The 23,716-nt window shown below is 41.8% G+C and overlaps 1 protein-coding gene across 1 annotated transcript in view; it reads right to left on the reverse strand.

Annotated features, from left to right (window-relative positions):
* SEMA5A (semaphorin 5A) overlaps window positions 1-23,716 on the reverse strand; it is a 630,546-nt gene that overhangs the window by 233,013 nt on the left and 373,817 nt on the right. Inside the window, exons 8-9 of the mRNA XM_050938145.1 lie at window positions 2,980-3,265; window positions 67-202 (exon numbers count right to left, since the gene is read on the reverse strand). Coding sequence (XP_050794102.1) covers window positions 67-202; window positions 2,980-3,265 — 422 coding nt within the window. The remainder of the gene's footprint in view (window positions 1-66; window positions 203-2,979; window positions 3,266-23,716) is intronic.

Raw genomic sequence — 23,716 nt, forward strand, 5'->3', positions numbered from 1 at the left:
TTTAAACTGTGCTACATTTTAAAGAAGACTGTTGAGGATTAGTGCCCTCCCCTTCTGTGTAAGTACCTGGAAATTAGGGTTGGGATTGGGGTAAGGCAACCAAGCAGAGCGGGAGTTCTCCTGATATTTGAATGGTCCGTTGAAGGCCTGAGTTATGGCACTCAAGTTGAAAACACAAACTGCTGAGGCAGCTATGCTGTTCCTGCAAAACAAAATGAAAACATAAGATAAATAAAGACATCAAGGAATCAATTAACTGATCGCAAAAAGTAACGTTTCCCCTCATTAACTGTGCAACTCTATTAGTACTTCACAACATGGGTGGAGCAAGCCAGAAAGTGGTCAGGGCCAGGATTCAACTGCTCACAGCTGCACACCTCGGGCATCCTGGTTGGACTTAAAAGCTATCCTGGCCTAGCAGCTGAGGGTGGGAGAGTAAATCCTACTGCAATCAAGCTCTTCATCTTCAAAGCACTTTATAAACACTAACTAGCCATTCTTACTACACCTCTGGGTGACACACACAAAGTATCATCATCCCCACTTTTTAGATGGGAAAACTAAAAATGAATAAAGTGGCTTGTCCAGAATATTGAGAGAGCTTGGATTGAAACTAAGGAATTCCTGCCTCTCAATCCTGTTCTTTTACATACTTAATTTCATGCATCAAAGCCACCACTCTTCCAAATAAGAAGGGCATCTCACTATCTGTCAATATTTCTCCTTTTCTAATCAGCCAGTTGTATTGTGACAGGGGCTAAGTCTGTTCCCTTTGAAATAGTCCCAAATTCTTGCAGGATCAGAAACCAAGAGATCTGCACTCAAGCCCACATCCTCCACACAGCACTATCACTATGCCCAACAAGTGCCCACTGGCTGGCAAAATAAGTCCATAAGGAGGTAACTTGAACTGAACACTCTCTAAACTCACTGACTCAAAGACTTAAACCCTGGCCAAGCCAGTTATACCATTCCCCTATTTTCATGTTGAAAATGAGACATAAAGTGCAACAGTGTGCTAATTATGCATAGCGTAAACAATATAGATCTGTATACAGTAACTGTGAGAATGCCTAAAATGGGACTTAGTTGCAAATTACAACTTTGTGTTGGCATAAAAACATAAATAAAACTAACTCCAAAAAGAACTGCAGTATTTGGGGGTTTTAAAATATTTATAAAAATCCTTTTAGCAGAAGCAAAATAAACTGAATGCCCAACAGCTAACAGTGAATTAAGATTCAGAATTACTCTTTTAACAATACAAATAACACATGGAATTAAACTCCTGATTTGTTCTTTTTTCCACAATGTTAGATAAATGGATAGATAATGAAGCAGGCAGACAGTTACACAAACTTCCACAGTGGGCAAAAGTGCTGACAAGTGGTCCACTTGGCATTTATTTCTTCTAACTTACTCTGTTGTTTAAACAAGGCTTTAGAAAGCAAATCTACTGTTTAAGCTTCAAATTGTTATTGTAAATGTATGGGGAAGAGAAAATAATCCCTGGGGATCAGACCTGCCAACAACTGAACAAACAGTGTAGCAGTTCGGATTTACAACCATGACCAAAAAGCACTTTGACTCCTTATGCTTGTCAGGCTTATTGCAAAAAAATAAAATAAAAACCCACTAGTAGATACAGTAAGTTTCATATTATCCATTTGTATGCAGTCAATTAGCATCAAGGATGCTAAAACCTCATCTGATTTACTGTAACAGGCAACCTACTCATCATTTCTGGATCTCCTGGAGCCCACTAAGGACCTAACTTGTAGATTCTGATTGTCTGAAAGACAGTCTGCTCATGAAGCAGCCATGGCATTGGATTTAGTGGTCACATTACATGAACTGTGGGGAGGGCATGGTGCTGTCATTCTTAATCTTTACAAAGAGAAACATTTTCATTCACCAGCTGGCAATTTTACAGGCAATACAAACCAAAATCACTGTAATTGAAATGCCCAGATTGTGGAGTACTAAGTGCAGCCCAGTAATGGTCCCCTCTATTTACACTGATGAAGAGGGGCATGTTTCTTGTCCTTAGGAGACCACATAGCTTCTCCACGATCGCACTGTAGGGATGGAGCTCTATGGAGGAAAGCTGGTAGGGATTCAAGCATGGGGAATTTCTACAAATCTAGAGCTGGTAGAAAAAAAATCCACAAAAATGTCTGTGAAAAATTTCCTGACCAGCTCCAGTTAACTCCTCTCTGCAGCATCCATCCTCCTTGGACACAATATAATGGGCAGCCACTGCAGAAACTAGCTAGTGGCAGTAAGTCTTCAAATAAAGCCTGCTTTCATGGGGAAAGAGTAGCCTCAGAGAACAGGGCAATCCTTAGGAATGACCGAGGACCAGCAGGTCCACTCTCTGCTTCCCTCAGAGCTTCTCAAAACCTGCAGACCATGCAAATTTACCACTTTATGAAAGTGCAGGCCCCTCCACTTGGAGGGAAGAATGGGGTTCCAACTCCATGAGATCAACTTCCTATGGTTTCTGGAGTAGTTTTCCCCTCCCGTGGGTTCTTATATGACAATTATAATTAAAAGGTTTTTCCCCTCAAATACATTTCACATTTTACTGTACTAAGAAGGGCTTCTTGCCTTTTGACTTTTCCGCTTGCACAAAGTGGATAAAGTTTACATTTAAGGGAGAAAGATGACAAAAGAGGTCATAAAGACAAAGATTGCACTGTTGGGAGGAAAGAGTAAGCATACTTCCTTCTTCTGCACTTTCTACAGCAACCTATAAGTGAAGCATTTGGTGTTAACCATTAGTTGTTGGAGACCGTTCACTGGACTAGGTGGACCATTGGTCTGAACTAATAGAGCAGACAGTCAAAATATTTCAGTAAAAGATGATCTGTTTATATAATATCCCTTCCACATGTAGAACCAGATGAGAGCTTGAACGCCTTAGACTTCACTCTGAATAGAACAGAAAAAGTAACAAATTTTATGTAAATTACATACACATTAGTTGTAAAGATCCCATAGATTAAGTCCAATTCTGGTAGGAAGAAAGTGCTTTGTAATTCATTGTAGTAAAATGGAATTTCTCCAGGGCGAGAGCAGTTCAGACGAGCCTTCATAAAGGTTGTCCAGGTGTCCTCTAGCAAAAATCTGCCCCCAATATCATTTTTGCAGACCCGAGCAGCCCGGGAAAAGACTGTTTTTCCACAGTCATGCTCTACTGCATTCTCTCGGAAGAAGAAGTAGGTGAAGTTTCCAATGTCATAGGATGACACAAAATTTGGTTCTGAAAAGAATCGGAGAAAAAAAATACATCATGTATAGTTGATACGTATTCCAATATTTACTGGAAATTGCTAGATTTCCCTCTATACATCAGCCAGAGAATGTTTCAAAATTCAAAATTATTGTTATTTTTCAATGTTAAAATAAGGAATATTATATTGATATTCATGCAGGCATGAATTAGAATTCTGCACTTCTGTGCATCATGAGGAGACTGTAGAGACAGCAGTTACTGAACACACAATCTGAGTTATGGTTATAAAAAACAGCAATTTCTAATCTGAGTATGATATAGTAAATTAGGCCCTGACAAGCACATACATCAGTCTATCCCTATTCAGCAAGGGCTTGATCTTGTGGCCACTGAAATCAATGGTAAAGCTCCCATTGGCTTAAAAGCATAGGATCAGATACCAAAGTAGTTAAGTATATGCTTAATTGCTTTAATGAAAAGAAAGGGACTGTTGAAGGGGGGCCTTTGAGAACAAGATAACTTGGTTTTAACAACACATCAAATAAAACGTTTAATACACTTTAAAATATTTTGGTTCCCTCTTTACAAAATATAAAACTAAATAAAAAAAGATACACCAAATTTATTCTGGCAAAGAAGTAAAACATTCAGGAGAAATTAGAGAATAAAAAATTACTGATCTAAGAAATAAGGAACAAATTTAAAAAAATAAAAAATTCTGGAGACCAGCGAAAATAAAAATATGGTACTTTTCCTGTAAGGATTACAGGAGCTAATGAGAATCCATGAGCTTGACAGTGATTGAGAACCTGATGATTTCTTAAAGGCAAAGCACATTAGATATATTGATCTGTGGAGCAGGAGAAAAGTAATTGTAAAAAACAGTTGCCCCTTAAAGAGAGGTGTAAGATTTTTCATATACATTTCCAGAATTCATTCTAAAAATATTTTAAATAAATAAATAAAAACACACCACCCTGGATGAAAAACACTATTTCTGATACACATAACTACTGTAGATAACTTTAGCAATAGAGCTGGTCAAAACATTTCCAACTGAACAGTTTTCCATCAGACAATGCTGATTTGATTGACTTGAAATATTTTGCAGGACCATGTCATTTCCCTTGAAACTTTTGATGGAAACTAGGCACACAGGCAGGCTGGCTTCCTACTATCTCACCCAGCTCCCGAGGCTCACTGGCAGTCCCACTGGCAGGCTGGCTTCCCACGGATCCCTGGCATACCAGGCACCCAGCTCTACTGGGAAAGGCTGGCTGACTTTCCATGCTGCCTGGCTTCCCAACTAACTAGTTCTCTGGGCTACCCACCCTGTGGGTGGGCTTCCTGGCTCCCCAGTCACACAGCTCCCCAGCTGGCTGGCTCCTCAGCTTCCCACACAGCAGGCAGGTAGGAGGGCTGCCCATTTCCCTCGGTGGTTGGTTTACTGGGCTGGCTGGCTTTCCAGATAGCCAACTCCCTAACTGGCCATCTGCCTGACTGGCCAGCTGAGTCTGTGGAGCATAGGAAACTTGGCATTCCACCAGCCTGCCAGGCAGGCTGCTGTGGAACATGGGATTCTGAGGAACATATTTTATTTTGGTGTTTATGAAACAAAATATTTCAGAATTTCAGTCCCATGAAAAAATTTTGACATTTTCATCTGATTCATCTTTTTTTTTATGAAATACTGAAATTTTTCATAGATCAAAAATTTTGTTTCCCAGCCAGTTTTATTTATTAGTAGTTATATGTGGAAAGTGCTAATAATCTAACGAATGTAGGATCAGGCCTTTATGTTTGCAGAGCACCTAGTACACTGTGGGGGCTACCAGTAAAAAAGTCATACATAATAGTAATTATCTGTTTCCAATAGTACCCACAATATGCTAGTGCTATGCAAACACAAAAGTCGTTGCCTCAAAAAGTTTTAAACTATACTATTAGTTCATATAATTGCGGAAGTTACTAATAGTTCTTTATTAACTCTAATTGTAGATATATATATATAGAGAGAGAGAGAGAGAGAGAGAGAGAGAGAGAGAGAGAGAGAGAGAGAGAGAGAGAGAGAGAGTGATGAGCTGCCAAAATCTTAACAACCGGTTCCCTACCAGGTCTTCAGCGGCACTTCGATGGTGGGTCCTTTAGTCCTACATGTTTTTTTATGTGTTTGTTTTTAGTCATCCCTGCTGAGACTCTGTCGAAACTGTTCGAATTGGGCCCCGCACTTCCTAAAACCGGCCCTGCACATCGGGGTTGCAAAATTGTATCAGGGGCCTGGTAGGGAAGGTTGGGCCTTCCAAAACAGCCTACTCCCCCATCTGAACCCCACCCACATCCTGCCCCCAAATGCCTGCCTCAGAACCCGCAACCTATCAACCCCCCCCCGCTCCTTGTCCCCTGACCAACTGCTCCCGAGACCCCCCCACCTTAACTGCCCCCCAGACCCCACCCCCTATCCAACTCGCCCCTCTCCCTGTCCCCTGACTGCCCCAACCCCATCCACCACCACTCTGACAGACCCCTGAGACTCCCACGCCTACCCAACCTCCCTTGTTCCCAGTCCCCTGATCGCCCCCCCCAGAACCTACACCCCCTCCAACCACTCCCTGCCCCTTATCCAAATCCTCCTCCCAGTCCCAGCCCAGCCCCTTTACCATGCTGCTCAGGGCAGTGTGTATGGATGCCGCGTGGCCCGCTGGAGCTCGCAGCCCCACCCCCTTACCATGCCGCTGAAAGCAGCAGGAGCTGCAGAGCTGCCCAGGAGCAGTCCAGAGCGCTGGTGCCGGCGGTGCGGCATGCTGAGGCTCTGTGAGAGGGGGGAAGCCAGGGGACTGTTCCCAGCCAAAAGCTCAGGCGGGCCAGACCGGACGGTCCTGTGGGCCGAATGTGGCCCGTGGGCCAGAGTTTGCCCACCCCTTTAACAACCGGTTCTAAACCGGCTTCTAAATTTAACAACCAGTTCACATGAACTGATTCGAACTAGCTCCAGCTCACCACTGTATATATACATAGAGAGAGAGAGAGAGAGAGAGGTTGTCAAACTATTAAAAATAATTGCAAGATACAAAAAATTGCTGTGATTAATTGCAGTTTTAATCACACTGTTAAACAATAACAATATCAATTTAAATGTATTATAAGTATTTTGGATGTTTTTCTTCATTTTCAAGTATATTGATTTCAATTACAACACAGAATACATAATGTCTAGTGCTCACTCTATATTATTTTTATTATACATATTTGTACTGTAAAAAAGATAAACAAAAGCAATAGTATTTTTCAATTCACCTCATACAATCTCTCAGAGCAATCTCTTTATTGTGAAAATGCAATTTATTCAAGTAGAATTTTTTTTTACATAACTGCACTAAAAAACAAAACAATGTAAAACTTTAAAGCCTAAAAGTTGAAGCATGAAGGACATGCAAATATTTAGCATATCTGGCATGTAAATAACTTGTAATACTGGCTACAACAGTGCCATGCGAATGCCTGTTCTCACTTTTAGGTGAAATTGTAAATAAGAAGCATACAGCATTATCTCCTGTAAATGTAAACAAACTTGTTTGTCTTAGCAATTGGCTGAACAAGAAGTAGGACTGAGTGGACTTGTATAAAGTGAATTGAAAAATACTATTTTCTTTGTTTATCTTTTTTACAGTGCAAATATTTGTAATAAATATAAAATGAGCACTGTACACTTTTTATTCAGTATTGTAACTGAAATCAATATATTTGAGAATGTAGAAAGCATCCATATTTAAATGCTATTTTATTATTGTTCAACAGTGCAATTAAAACTGTGATTAATCACAACTATTTTTTAATCTAGTGAATTTGTTTTGTGATAATTGTATCCATGAACTGTGATTAATTGACAGCCCTAATATACATATACATCAACACCCACATCTGGCATTACAGATGGAGCAAGATGAATAAAAGTACCAATAATTTAAAAAACTCAAATATTTCTACATTTGTTTTTCTGTAAAATATATGAGCATATACTGAATAGTTAATGATCTAGTGATGTAAATGTTTTACTGGCACTCATTTGGGATGATCTGTGTAGGCCATTTGTAATGCAGAAATCACTAACTTATGTTGGTGAAACCTTTACAACATACCATACCATCATATATGAAACCGTTCATGCAGACACAAAAGACAGATACATATACACAAGTATCAGGGTGGGTTTTTTTTATGATAAACGCAACTTATATTTCTTCTATTCCTAAAAGACACCACAATGTTCAGTTCTATGGAAAAAATGTTGTATTGTTCCTTTAGCTAAATTAACACTTTTTTAGGTGCATTGAGGTATGTCAGGCCAACAGGAGTGAAAACATTGCTCCTCATTGACAGTCTTCAATTTCTATCTGCAGCATATCTGTTCAATGTTTCTATTTATCTGTAATGGATGTAAAAGATAACCTTGGACCTCCATTACCATATAATGGATGAGGTTAATCTCTCTTCTCCCTCCCCGCCCATTATCTCTACAAAATGTTCTAATACTAAGGAGAAAAACTACTTGCTGGAGGAAGGGAAAGATTCAGCATTCTGGATGTAACTTGAGCTATTTGTGTAGCGTAGAAGGTTTAGTCCTATTTAAGTCAATATCCACTAATGGTGTGCAGAAAGGAACCCAACAGACTTTCAGCATGAAAAAGAAGTAATTTCGAACTACCTGTTGGACTTCTACAGTCTAATAGCCCTCTTGTTCTTTTAACCCTTCTCAGCAGTACAATGTCTGATCTAAAACAGTTTCTACTTGCACAAACATTCGACACCTACAGTCCCTCATTTTTCCTAAAAATATACTGTAGAAAAAATAACTACTAAAGCTGGGTCCTGGCAATCGGATCTGCTGACACTTCCATCTCTGTTGAAGCCCACTGTCTTCAACAGGACTCCACAGGAGCATACGGTTCACACACAAAAATCTGATTGGAGGGTCAGTGCCAAAATCAGTATTAACATTGCTGACAGTATGCTTAGATGTTCAAATGCATTAGGAATAAAAAATGTTATGAAATCCAGTCTGAATGGTTTTATTGACCTTTGATAAATGCATGTAAATCTCTTACTGGACAATATTTTTAAAATGTATATATAATACATATAACACATAGACTTGCACATATAGTTCACTGACTCAAACCTGAAAAATAATATATCTATCCACAAACACCTGTACAGATACTTCACTGATTATGATTTGATAAAAAGGAGGCCAGCTGGTGAAAGCTGTGAAAGCTGTTCCCATTTGCATGAAATATATTAATACTAGCATCACCTCAGGGGATTCTGTGGATTTTCTCAGATTATCCTGTCAGACTTTATTTCATTTTTTCATTTGGAGAAAATTTATTGAGTTATTTTGGAGTTTCAGAAAAAGGGTGACTCTTGTCTAAGAAAAATTAGTTTATATATGCTCAGATATTGGATGGAGACCTGAAATTTATCAGTATGGAGAGCTCTTTCCAACAGAACTTTGTAATATAGGAGATGAAATTGCCCAACTGTTGCTCTAGGATAAGGCAGTGGGAGTTGCTCATGAACATTTGAGGACAGAATTTAACTCTATTGTAGGACTTTTTCTGTACTGAGTACCTTTAAAATAGCGTAGTGTCAATAGCTACAGTATATCCATCCCTCAAAACTTTGTACCTTTCATATTATTATATTCATTATTTTCTTTTTCACACTGAACTGAGGACTTTAGAGGTATAGGAGAGAAGGTATATGCTTTCCCTACCAGTGGATGTCTTCTGGAAGAGAGGCCCTCTCAAGATTGTTCATATGAGAGGATGGCAGGCCTAGTCTAATAATGAGATCTTAATGGGACAATGGCATGTCTCTTTCTTCTTCTCCAATACTACATTTCTTGGGCAGGGGAAGACTGAAAGTCTTTTCTTCTCCCCAGGGGCCTTCCCCTGAGAACACCTGGGGCTTTTCTCCTTTTTTTGCCCCCCTCCCTCGGAAAGTGCATGGGGATGGTCCTACTGAAAGCATAATTTTCTCTCTTCCCAATGAGATCTTCTATTTTTCTCTCCTGCTGTTAAGATCCTATTCTCCCTCCAATATTTAGGTCTTTCTTCCGTGACTGTTATTTTTCTGCCTGTGATCTTCACAACACTGGGCCTTTTTCGACCCAACTCAGTTTTGATCCCTTTTACTGAAGTATTAAAGAGGCTCGTGCTCCCACTGTGCTGGCTGGAGGTATTCTAATGGAGAGCTGGCATTGGGCAGAGCATGCAGACAGGTGACAGGAATCAGGGCCTGTGGCAGAGCCAGTCTCTGGCCAACCTGACTAGCACAGATATCTTGTAGTAGGCTGCCTGACTGGTTATACTGTCTAATTAGTGGGAAAAATCAGCAGTCCAGCTCTGAAACCCAGCAGCAGCTTGGTGCCTGCTCAAAGCATTAATCCATGGCTGCGACAACTCCTGTGCCTGCTTGTTCCCAGCCTTGCCACAACTTGTTCCAGTCCTGCTCCTGCCTTGGTTCATGCCAGGTAACCCAACTCTGACCTTTGGTTCTGATTCCTGACTTCTGATTTCAGCTCTGTCCCTAGGCTCTGGCATCTGGCCTCTGACTTTAGCTCTGTCTCTGGGCTCCTATTCCTAGCTACAGGCTCCTGCAAAAACCACTAGGCAACACCACCCAAGGCCCAGACTCTGACAGTTTGAGCAGCCCAAAAGACACCAACAATAAGGAAACTACAGCTGATATAGGGAGCATGGATCCTGCAAAGGTCAATATCTCTGATGGAGATAGTGGAAGCCATACAGATCTTCTTGGCCCAGGTTGCCATCCTGGACGTGCAAAATGCAATCCTGCAAGCTCCAGGCATGCTGCCTTCAGCTCCAATCTGTGCTCTGCTCAACCTCCCTCTGCCTGAAAAATTCAATAGCAATCATCACAGATTTTGTAGATTCCTAAATCAGCGTCAGACTCTATTTCTCCTACAGCCATAGTCATACTCCACTGAGCAAGCCCAGGTAGGAATGATATCAGCATGCTTATGGGGGAGGCCCTGACGTCTCTGCTCCTGGAAAAATCAAGTCCACTACTAGTACAATTTGAGATTTTGTTAGAGCTATGGGAGTGATCTTTGATGACCTGAGTCATGAGCATAGTTGAAGATGCACTTCAGGTTTTTACAGGAGGGATGTGTTTGACACAAAGAAATCAGACACCCTCCTGCTCTATTGCAGCTGTGACTGCACCATTGACCTCTAGCTAGGAGCAGAGGTTCCATCTGGGCACATCTTCTCCTTCTCCAGACTGGAACTACAAGCCCACTGGAGCTAACTTGCAGAAAACCTGCTGAGACCCTCCTTGTCCCCAGTGGGGCCCCTATCTTCTTTATGGTGAAGAAAGGCCTCTTCCTCCAGCCTTGCGTGGACTACCAAACTCTGAAGATTACAGTCCAAAACCAGTACTTCTTACCACTTATTTATGAGCTGTTCAAAAGACTGATATCCTAGTTCATCTTTCAACTCTGGTGGGAATTTCTCAGACTCCTTGGCACCTCACCTCACCTGCCTGTTACCCACAGACTAATGTGTAAACAGAGAGTGTCAATCTGCTGTCTAAGTAACCACCAGAATGACTGGCTACCCAGCCTGTGTTACACAGAATTTGCATATCACAAATGCAATCCATGTCTCAACCCAACATAGCCCATTCTTTGGGAATGATGGCTTTCACCACTACTTCCACCCTAGCTTAGCCTTAAGTTACCCCCTCATGGCCACCGCAGATTTAGCCTCCCACCTGCACCAGGTGCACCAGGAGCTCAGATAAAACTTGCAGTCTACCAAAGAAGCCTGTAAACACCATGCAGTACTAGACTGTCAGGCTGCCCCCAATATGGCCATGGGGAGAAGGTGTGACTCTCTGCCCAGTACCTAAAATCAAGCCACCTATCCGCCAAACCAGACTACAACAAACTGCACCCCTTCAAGATTACAGAACTGGTAAACCCAGTGGCCTTCAGATTACAGCTGTTCATATCCAGGAAGCAAGAGCACTGGCAGCCTTTTTGGTGCCCTAGGCAGCAGAAGGTCCTGCCCCCAAAATGGCGCCCCCGACAGAGGCGGCGGAAGGTCCTGCCCCCAAAATACTGATAATGACCGCGGCGGCCAAAAATCCGGCCGCTGCGGTTGCCGCCCCCCAAATGTTAGCATTATAGGCGACCGCCTAGGTCGCCTAATGAGTTGCACTGGTCCTGCCTGGAAGATCCACCCCATCATTCACATCTCACTTTTAAAGCTCTTCATCAAGAACTCATACCCAGACCACTCCAACCTGCCACCGATAATAGTCAGCGGACAGGAGGAATACTTGGTCCAGTGAATCCTGGACTCTCAGTGAGTTAGGGGAAGGTTCTAATACCTGGTAGACTGGGAAGGCAATGGTACAGGAGCAGCATTGGGAACTAGTAGAGACAACCTACTGTGAGCGATTCATCAGAAGTACTATGAGAAACTGGGCCCTAAGTCCCCTAGGAGGTGCCCTCAAGGGATAGGTACTGTCAGGAATCAGGGTCTGCAGCAGAGTCAGTCTCTGGGCAACGTAACGAACACAACTGGTCTGTATATGCCTTTACCATTACTGTCATGAGGAGGGATGCCTGTCTTTCTCACTCCAGGGGGAGTGCTAGGCCATAAGGGTGCAACCAGAAGAGGGTCCTGCATTAACTTAATTTGGTCCTGGACGCAGGAAGCCACAGGAAGCTGCACTCAGCTTGCTGCTTTCCTACTCTGTACATGGCTGTCTAGTGGCAAGTACATAACTTTAAAAAAAATGACACTCCTCAACAGCTGATTTGGGCAGCACTTAGAGTCCCTGGGACTGAGTTCAAAACCACAGAGCAGTCCCAGCCAAACTTGGGCAGTTGGACAGTATGTTAATGGTACACAAGAAGAAACAGAATCTAGTGCAATCTTTATTAGCTGTGGAGCTGTGCAGGGCTATAATATGAGTATAAAAGAGTTAAAATGTATGTCACTCAAGTCAGTAGGTATGACTCTAAATGCACAGAAGAAACAGACCTGTTCAGCCAGAATTTGTCACTTATACAGTCACTTTTCAGAATAAAACCACACTTTAAGCTTTCAAACAATTATTTCAAGCAGGATGAAGGGTCACTCTTAACACATTATTATTCTGTCATTTTCAGGATAAGTGACCATCTTCCTGAACCATATTGTAGTTTACATTTTCAAGCATCATTATCTACCCAGCAACTGATAGTCTCTAAAGGAAACTATATAATATCCTATCTCTTATAGTAAATGTAATTTCTTTTTCCTATGGGTTTAAATCAAAGGCAGATACAAAAAGAAAGTGGGATCTATTGAATAGAATTATTTCCCCCAGAAGCTTGAGAGGTAAATGTGCATGGTAAAGGTGCAACTATTCAACAAGGGTTATATTAAAAACTGCATGGTTACAAAACAAGGGAGGGGGTTGCTAATCAAAAGAGCCTTCTATAGGAAGATAAATGGTATTGTAAAGAAAATCTTAATATATGTACATTTAACATACTGGAACATGAATCAAAAAATATATACTAGCACATTCTTAAGAGTGATCATACTAACTTGTTTGGTTGGTCTGGTTTTGTGATTTTATTTTTATTTTATTGCCAAGATCTAAGATAAAAGCTACATGTAATACCGCTGATCATAACTGAGATAAATCCTGATTGAGCTAATTAGTGCAAACCCTGACTTCCTCCATATTTATCCTTAGGGGTCAGCTAGTCAGCGCCCACCAAAGGCTAAATCGTGGCTATGCCTGAGTTGGGACAAGGCTTTAGTCTCCCACCTTCTCTTCTCCTCACAAAGGAAAAATTTCTAAGATTCTGGGTATCCAATAACGCCTGAAATTCCACCTTTGCTCAAAAATCAAAAAGGAACACAATTTGAGCCATCCTGGCTGTCAGTGCTTCCGTATTATTCGGTGCAACAAAAAGAGACATTGTCCTGAATTATGCAGAAAAGAGACATTTCAGGAGGTGTGGAATTATCAGATGTTGAATGGAGGTGTTTTGAGCACAAACTGAAATAGAAAATCTGTCCTTTATTTTGCACAACTCTAATTACAATTTACCCCCAAAGGTTTCACATTTGCTCTAGCTGTAAAATCTGTCATACGTCAGTCAGGAAATAATATTTTAAAACAAAGAATATGTGCCTGTATGTTGTTGTGTCATAATAAAAAAACAAAAACAGTATCATTTTAAAAACACTTTTCATTCTTACAGGCTAGTAAAAAAAAAAGAGGGGAGAATAGGAAAAAAAAGCACATTTGGGTTTGATACAGAAGTCAATAGATGCCTTGTGCAAAGGATCAGGTCTTTACAGACTAGTAAACTAAGAGACAAGAAGACAAACTGTTTTTCTGTTGTGCTATTCAGACTTGTTTGCACTAGCTATATTTTTAGCCAATAAACTACATTTCAGTCCACCAATGGCAAAATAGCTATTGAATTAAATTGTATTTAGAAATATACCATATGTCTTCCAGCACTTAGGCATTCAGGAATTAAGAGCAGATTTCTAAACATATGACTTGCTGCAAACTGTAAAGCTCTGTTTCTTAGAAAGCATGATCTTGTTGGAAATATGCCAATATCCCTCCTTCTAGCCCAAGAAAGGAAGAATCCTGTACATGATCTTTAATCTTGCCACTGTCCTTTAGGGGAAAAAAATATGTAATCCATTCTCTATACAGAGCTGTACATAGGAAAACTATTTTTCTAAAACTTAGCATAAGGCTAAATGTCCCACAAATTCCATCTCTAGATTAAGAGGAAATACTCCACAGTCACATCTGTGTCTTCTGGGAATTTTAAAGCCAAAGTAATAATAGCTGATAGCCTTTTCTCATTCCAGTGAATGATGCTGATAGTTACTGTGTATTCTGTAATCATGGTTATTACCTGAACCTGCCATGGCCTTTCACATGAAAAGCAGTGTCTCTTTAAGACAGTATGCAGATTCTACTGAGAGGGAAGGTGTCTGTGAGCATGCAACTTGACCTGGTCAGCAGAGGCTAGGGCAGCTTCCTCTGGGCTGGTAAGGCACTGAAAGCAGCTAAGACCACACTGCTGGAGACAAAAATATCTGATCAAAGGGTAGACACTCCTAACCCAAAGATCACAAATCATAACATTCTAGGAAAGGGATGTGGGGAAGGATGCAGTCCTAGGAGTAAGGCATACAATTTAACTCCATGTGGGGAAATGGGCTTTTTGCATGTGCATAACCCTGGGGTTGGGAGACATCTCCACAAAGAGCTAGCCAATAGGCAGGATTCCCCTGAACCTTTATCTCACCAGACCATGATGTACCAAAATCCCAGAAACATGATTAGATTAAAAACCCCAAGCAGAAGGGAACCCTGAAGGGAAAGAAAAGCCAGTAACTTATTACAGGCAAAGGCTCAGGAAGGAGGTAAATGACACAATGGGTATTGAATCAACCAACCTCAGAACGAGACTGTCTAGAGAGAAGGTGTGGTATGACAAAGATACTTATAAACACCCATCTGTGATAAGGAATTTGACACCAATGTCAGAGAGAGAGGCTTTCTAGCAACCCAGAGGAAACACATTTGCTAACTTTTGAGGTCATTAGACTGGTCCATAAAGTATTAAAAGATGCACAGAACTTTGCAAAAGCCTATGTGGGTAACACTACAATGTTTAGCAACACTTGGAAGTTATGTTGTTAAAACTCAAGAGGACCCTAACACACACTGCCTTCAAGTTAGTCAGTGATTAACACTCTTGCAGTAAAGTAAGGGGGGGAGCTGTGACATATTGTACCTCAGAATAGCACCTTGTAACTCCCACTGATTGTTCTGTCAAAATATGTTTATCATCATTGTATGTGGAGTTATGAGATTTTGCTACATGTTGTTACTGAAATATATTGTGAGTCTGGGAGATGCCTACAGCTAGCTCTCCAGTGGCAACAAAGATGGTGACCCACACCTAGCCATTGACCAGCAAGGGAATTTTACACAGTAGATTTACAATTCAGTAAGAGACAGGTGCTCAAGCTCTAATAATGGGAATTGCTTAACTCCATGACTCAGCAACGTATCAGGACATGTCATGTTTGACTCCATATTGGAGCCAGTATTTTTCCAGGCACATGACCCGAGAGTATAAAATATGGGGCCGTGGCATCATGAATCCATCTATCTCCTCCCCCACCTATTCTTAAGGCAACAAGACCATTTGGAAGAAAAACTTTTAACTGGGGAGATTGGTCCCAGGCTAAGCAGGGAATTCAGCCTGTGTATTAAGAACTGTGACCCACTTACAATGTCTAGTGGGGTGAGAAAAACTGCTTGATTCAAATCTTGCTTAGTTTGATAAAGTTTAGGATTTAGACTGTGATCTTACCTTTTATTTCTTAGATAATCAACACTATGCCTAACACTTATAATCACTTAAAATCTACCTTTCTGTAGTTAAACTTATTTTAATGTTTTATCTTTACCAATGAGTATGTCCTAAGTCCTTAGGGAATTTTCTCAGATTACAAAGGTTGGTGCATGTCCACTATCCTTTGACAAAGTGGGAAACAAATTCATGAGCTTGCATTGTTCAACAGAAGGTCTTGAGCAGTATAAGATGGTACATTTCTGGGGTTCAAGGCTGGGGCTAGGGGGATTTGCTGGAGTCTCTCTATAGTTCATGAAAGTCTGTGAGAGCCTTCATGAAACTTTTGGAGTGCCTTCACAAACTAATGGCTGTCTGAGAGTGAAGCCTGAAGGGGCTGCTTGTCACTACCAGATCAATATGAGAGGTACTATGATCCAGACAGTTAAAGGGGACACAGTGGTCCCACAGTCCAGGTTGTGCCCCAGGGGAGCAGGGTGTCACATCTCCCCGCATTTAACTTGCTGGTACTCCACAAGGAAGAACCTGCAATGAGAAGAAAATGGTGTTTTGCCTCCATCACTGCTAGCTCTTCCTCTGCCCATTCCTGTGTGGGCCTTGGCCGGACAGATATCTTGACCTGGTCTTGACTTGTTGGGAATGCAGCCTGAATGTCCCTGGCCAAAGGAAATCCTACAGGGGGGAACCACTCAGTGTGAGAAGTGTCTGTGGGGTGGAGGATGCCGGCCGACTACAGGTGAGTACAGCAGCACTGGGTCTGTGGGGAGGAGACTCACTGCTGGCCACCACAGGCGGTAGATGGTGCTCCACTCTCCACCCAGGTTCCCTGCCTGAGGTCAAGAACCGGCATGCTGTACTGGAAACACCAGGTGAGGAGCAGGCACCACTTGCCCCCACCCAACAAGGTTAGGAGGCTCACAGCCACCATGCCCATTAGAAGAGTGATAGTGGTCAGGAAATCCCTTTTGAGGGGGACGGAGGCATGCCAACCTGATGTGATGGCCTGGGAGGCATGCTGCCTGCCTTGAACCCACATGCAATATGTTACAGGAAGTTAGCTGAGGCTCATCATCCCTCTGACCACTACCACATGCTGCTCATCCAGATGGGCACTAATGATACTGCCAAGTATGGCCCTTGAAAGATTAGCCGTGACTATGGGGCTCTGGGAGGAAGGTGCAGGGTGCAGGAGGTGTTCTCCTCCATCCTCTCAGTGGAGGGTAAGCAGGGCCGGATTAACTTTTTGTGGGCCTGGTGCCAAACATATTTGTGGGTCCCCCGGGGAAGAAAGGGGCCGGGGCAAGAGCACAGTGGGCAGGGTGGATTTGATTTAAATTATTATTTCAATCACTAGTCAAGAAGACTCGATTTAATCATGGTTTTTTACATAAAAGTCCATTCTTGTTGGTTGTTATAACCTTAATACATATTCTTCACAACTCAGAGATAGATGTAGGTTTCATTTTTAGAAGCTACACACTATACATTTTTAAACAGTGATTTATTTTGAAAACATTTCAGATGGGTTTTACAGCTATATCAGAAAATGAATGATCGTTTGGTTATTTCATTTACCAAAGATAATTGAAGCAGATATTTATGAAGTCATTGGGAAGTGAACTATCTCCAATTCAACAGGTTAATCATTAATATTTGGAGGATTTTCTTGCCATGCTGTATTCAGAGGAGAACATCACCAGACAGACATTTAAATTGTTTTATTTAACTAAAACAACAACGTTAAGTATTCTAGATTTTTTCTTCAACAGCAAACATACTATTTAACAAAAAAGCATATGTCCCTCGCTTCTCACATTTATCTCCAGACATCTTCTCCTTGTCCAGATCTATTCTGCCCCCAACAATCTTCTATTCATTGAACTTTTGAAAACTTTGCACTTTTAGAGAGAGGTAGGGGATTGATTCTGTGTACACACATTTTCAGAGGGACAATAGAGTTGAGGTCTGTTATTTCTCACCTCTATATATTATTTATTAATTTAAAAACATTTTTGCTGTTAACAAGCATGTTACCTCTGGAGACACAAATCCACAGTTTGAGCACTGCAAAATTAAGCATCTCTGATGGCATCTTCTAGACTGAGCACTGAGAAATATTAACCTAAATAATCTATATAGAAGCCTGTGGGATCCCATAAGATTGGGTCCCTAATCCATGAACTATTGGAACTCATTTACAAAACTTTTCTTAAACATTACATGACTGTATTGTCTCATACTATAGAATTAGAATTTATAATTCCTATTCCACGATGAGCTATAATGTATCTATCTTTAGATAGGGTTTTTCCTCAAAAATCCAATTTATATTAAAAAAAATCAGATTTGATAAAAATCAATGATTTTTATCCACCCTGACAGTGGAGCATGGTGGGGCGGGGTGAAGGATTGGTCCCCAGCTGGAGAAAGGCGAGGCCAGGGGCAAAAGCACAGTGGGGCGGGACCTAGGGTTGTTCCTGGAGCAAGAGAAGGGCTGGGGGTAAACTGCAAGCACAGCAGGGCTGGGGAGAGGGTAAACAGGATCTCCCCCAGCCCCTGCCCACATAGAGTGGGTACCTACCTTCTCCCTGGTTCTAGCTCATTCTCTTCAATTCTCTCTGCACTGAACTGAGGGTGGAGTGCACTGAGCTGGGTGTGCAGGGTCTGGGAGGGAGTTAGGATGAGGGAGGGGGCTCAGGATTGGGGTGTGGAGAGCTTACCTGGGGCAGATCCCATTTGGTGCGAGGAGTGCAGGTGGGAATGTGGGGGTGGTGGTGCAGGATTCAGGGCATTGGGTGTGGAGGGACTGGGTATGTTGGGTGCAGGAGTCATGGCAGGAGGCTGGGGTGTGTGGGGGGTGCAGGAGTCTGGGTAGGGGGCTAGGGGTGTGGGCTGGGGTTGTGGGGGTGCTCCCAACCCCCTGCCTTGATCGGCTCACATCAAGGGGCTGGAGGCAGTATGCCCCGATTCCACCTCCTTCCCCAAGGCCCCACCCCCTCTTCTTCTCCGTCTCCTCCCTGAGCGGCGAGCATGCTTCGGCTCTGCTCCTCCCTCTCCCTTGTGCCCACGAACAGCAGGGAGAGGAGGGGGAGGGGTGGGAACGCAGCACGCTGGGAGAAGAGGCAGGGGAGGGGGAGCTTTGCTGCGGGCGGAGCCTGCCCTGCTGCAGCAGGAGCCCCAGCGCCGGCAGCACCAAGCTTCTGCCCCTGCAGGAGAGAGCAGGGGGTGGAGAAGAGCAGCCGGGCCAGGACCCCTTTGGACCGTGGGCCCGATGCCATTGTGGTGCCATGGTAAATCCGGTACTGAGGGTAAGAGCCCAGCTAGGGACACACACATCCTGCAGATGAATGTGTGGCTGTACAGATAGTGTCCACAGGAGGGCTTTGGCTTCCTGGAGCAGGGAGTGCTGTTCTGGGAAGGAGGACTGCTGCGAAGAGATGAGATCCACCTAACCAAGAGCATCTTATCATAATGTGACCCAAAAACCCTTAATGTCAACTGACAAGGTGGCTACAGGAATGTCCTGATTCTGGTACATTCCCTCTGGTTCCCAAGATAATGTTATGTGAGGTCTTATATGAAAGCAAGGTACCACTGGACAGCAATATCATAGTGAAATGTACATACGGATACTATGTAAGGAGTTATGAGTATATATATACTGAAAATGTTTTAAAGTCAATGCAGAATTGACAAACTTTCTGTCAAGATGTAAATTAAGCATTGCATGCAAATAGATATTCATTGTGTTAGTTTACAAGGCTGTGAACTCAGTGGGGAAGCAGCATACAGGAAAATAAGCCAGAGGTGGTTATCTTGACTGAGTACAGACAATGAATTTTGGATATAAGCGAAAGGCAAAGAAGGTACCCCATATACTGCACTTAGGAAGTAAAGAGATAGTGCATTTATATTTAGGAAAACAAGATCTCAGGTGACCTTAGTTGAAGATGCTGTAAAAGGCTTTGGGTAAGAAACTTCATTAGACAGGAGGTTAACCAGATAGTTATGTTTAGTCTCTAGCAAGTGTGTGATGATTTTCTTTTATATTAATGTTTTGATTCCAATATCCTTACTCACTCACTTGAACCTTGCATCTTTGGTAATAAACTTATCTTTTTTTCACTAGAAATATATTTAAATACTGTGATATTAAGTTGCTGATCCTGTGCCGCATACACTGTTCTGCTGGGGATAGCAGACCTGGTATTTGTGAGTGCACACTGCATGAGGGGCTGGACATTACAGAACAACACTTCAGAGGGCCTTGGGATCTACCTAGTGTTAACCTGCAAAGCAAAGTAAGGTCTGGCAGAACCCAGAAGAGAGTGTCTGTGTAGCTAAAAGGCTGGTGGCGTCAAAGAGCTGACACTCAGTTAAGCACAAGAAACTCTTCCTCATGCTGGAGGCAGGGGGGGTAATAAGGTGACTCACAGTTCTAGGTATGCTGAGAACCATCTCTCTCTCAGCATAACAATGAAGGCTTTAAACTGGGTTCAAATGGTGCAGGTCACAAAAGCCAAAGCTTGGTGACCTTAAGAGATAGCTAAATGTTGAGGAGGGTGAAGGGAATGGAAAATTAGAATAGAGTCACAGGAGCAACAAGAGGGATAATGGTGGGGGAATCTGCTCAATATCATAGAGGTCTAAGCATAAATGCAAGGAGTATAGGGAATAAACAGGAAGAATTGGTCCTGTTTAGTCTGTAAACTACATTATAACTTCATTGGCACTACAGAAATGTGGTGGGATAAATCTCATGACTGGAATATTGCATAAAGCTTATATATTATATATAAATATATATATATAGCTTCTTCAGGAAGGAGGGAGGGGGAAGGAAGATGTTGTATAACAGCAGGAATATATATACTTGTTATGAGATCCAGACACATGTGAGAGTCAGACCACTATAAAAAGGGGTGAAGGAGTGATTGACCTCATGGTATGGGGTCTACTATAGACCACCAAAACAGGAAGAGGAAGTAGACGAGGCATTTCTAAGACAAATTATAGAAATATCCAAAACATAAGACCTGGTAGCACTGGGGGACTTCAACTTAGTTATCTATTGGAAAAGTAAAATGGCAAAACACAAAATTTCCAATAAGTTCTTGGAATGTATTGGGGACAACTTTTTGTTTCAGAAAGTGGAGGAAGTAACTAGAGGGACAGACATTTTAGATTTCAGAGTAGAAGCCGTGTTAGTCTGTATCCGCAAAAAGACATGTTAGACTTGATTCTGACCAACAGGGAGGAATTGGTTACTAATCTGAAGACCAATGGCAATTTGGATAAAAGTGATCATGAAATTATAGATTTCATGATTCTAAGGAGAGGAAGGAGTGAAAGCAGCAGAAAAAAAGGACAGCAGACTTATAAAAAAGCAGACATTAACAAACTCACAGAACTGATAGGTAAAGTTCCACGGGAAGAAAAACTAAGGGAAAAAGGAGTTTAAGAGAGCTGGTGGTTTCTTAAGAAGATAGTATTAGAGGCATAACTGCAAACTAGCCTGATGTGAAGGAAAGATAGGAAGAATAGTAAGAGGCCAACATGGCCCCATCAGGAGCTATTTAATAACCTGAAAATAAAAAAGGAATCCTATAAAAAGTTGAAACAGGGACATATTGCTAAGGAGGAAGATAAAAGAATTGCACAAATGTGTAAGGACAAAATCAGAAAGGCTAAGACACAAAATGAGTTACATCTAGCCAAGGACATAAAAGACAATAAGAAGTTCTTTAAATACATTGGGAGCTAGCAAAAGACGAAGGAAAATGTAGATCCTCTACTTACCAGGGAAGGAGAGCTAAGAACTGATGACATCAACAAGGCTGAGGTGTTTAATGCCTATTTTGCTTCAGTCTTCACTAAAACGATTGTGACTTAATGCAATATTAACAAGGGGAAAGAAACATAAGCCAAAATAGGGGGGGAAGAACAGTTAAAGAATATTTAGATAAATTACATGTATTAAAGTCAGCAGGGCCTGAAAAATAAGGAACTAGCTGAAGCAATCTTGGACTCATTAGCAATTATCTTCAATAACACATGGAGGATAGGCGAGGCCCAAGAGGATTGGAGAAGGTCAAACTTAGGACCTATATTTAAAAGAGGAAGAAGAGGACCCGAAAAATTATAGACCAGTCAGCTTAACTTTGATTTCTCTAAAGATACTGAAACAAATTATTAAGCAATACATTTGTAAACACCTAATGGATAATAGGGTTATACATAATAGCCAAAATGGATTTGTAAGGAACAAATCATTCCAAACCAACCTAATTTCCTTCTTTGTCAGGGTTACAGGCCTAGTGGATGGGTGGGAAGAGTAGACATGATATATCTAGGTTTTAGTAAGGCTCTTGACAGAGTCCCACAAGACATTCTCATAAGCAAACTAGGGAAGTGTGATCAAGATGAATTTACAATAAGGCGAGCGCACAGCTGGTTGAAAGACTACTCAAACAATAGTTATCAATGGTTTGCTGTCAAACTGGGAGGACATATTAAGTACAGTTATGCAGGGATCAGTCCTGGCTCTGTACTAGTCAATATTTCCAATAATGACTTGGATAATGGAGTGGAAAGTGCTTATAAAATCTGTGGATGACACCAGGTTAGCAGTTTGGGGACATGATTAGATTTACAATGACTGGCAAATTGGAGAATTGATCTGAAATCAACAAGATGAAACTTAATAAAGACAAGTAAAAAATACTATACTTAGGAGGATAAAATGAAATGCATGAATACATACAAAAAGCAGAATACTTGGCTAGGTGGTAGTACTGCTGAAAAGGATCCGGGGGACATAATGGATCACAAATTGAATATGAGCCAACAATGTGATGCAGTTGGTAAAAAGACTAATATCATTCTGGGTTGTAAAACATGAGAGGCAATTGTCTCCCTTTGCACTGCACTGGTGAGGCCTCAGCTGCAGTAGTATGTAGGGTGACCAGATGTCCTGATTTTATAGGGATAACTCCAATTTTTTGGGTCTTTTTCTTATATAGGCTCCTATTACCCCCCAACCCCTGTCCTGATTTTTCACATTTGCTGTCTGGTCACCCTAGAATATGTCTAATTCCAGGCACTACACTTTAGGAAGAATCTGAATACAGTGGAGAGAGTCCAAAGGACAGCAACAAAAATGATAAAAGGTTTAGAAAACCTGACCTATAAGGAAAGGTAAAAAAATAATAGGGCATGGTTAGTCTTGAGAAAAGAAGACTGAGGAGGAGGGGGGACCTGACAGTCTTCAAACATGTTAGGGGTTGTTCTAAAAAGGACAGAGATCAATTGTTCTCCATGTCCACTGAAGGTAGGACAAGAAGCAGTGGGCTTAATCTGCAGCAGGGAAGATTTAGATTAGATAATAGGAAAAACTTCATAACTACTAGGATGGTTAGCACTGGAATAGGCTTCCAAGGGAGGCTGTGGGATCCCCATCATTGGAGGTTAGACAAATACCTGTGAGAGATGGTGTATGCTCACTTGGTCCTGCATCAGCACAAGAGGGCTGGACTAGATAACGTCTTGAGGTCCCATCCAGCCCTATATATTCTACAATTTTGATGATTAAAATCTAATCTCAAAGTTAACTTCTGAAGTTTAAACATTGCTAATCATCTGCTATGGTGAGCTAAGTGTACAGAGCTGAGTGCATTCATAGGCTGATTTTCTGTAGTGCTGAGCAACCCCAGCTCATATTTAAGCTAGTGGGTGATGAAAGTAAGGTGACCAGAGATCAAGTGTGAAAAATCAGGACAGGGGGTGGGAGATAATAGGAGACCATATAAAAAAAAGCATCAAATATTGGGACTGTCCCAAAAAAATCAGGACATCTGGTCACCCTAGATGAACCTGTACTGCACCTTTGAAAAAAATCAGACCACAAATAACTGCCAGAGAACTAGAACAAAATTGTAAAATATGGAGCGTCTAAAGCTATGCTCTGAAATCCATACGTCGGTACCTTAATAAGTGACCTGACTTTCAAAAGTGCTTAGTACCTAGCAGCTCCC

This window comes from Gopherus flavomarginatus, chromosome 2 (genome assembly GCF_025201925.1).
Source record: "Gopherus flavomarginatus isolate rGopFla2 chromosome 2, rGopFla2.mat.asm, whole genome shotgun sequence".
NCBI classification, from domain to species: Eukaryota; Metazoa; Chordata; order Testudines; family Testudinidae; genus Gopherus; species Gopherus flavomarginatus.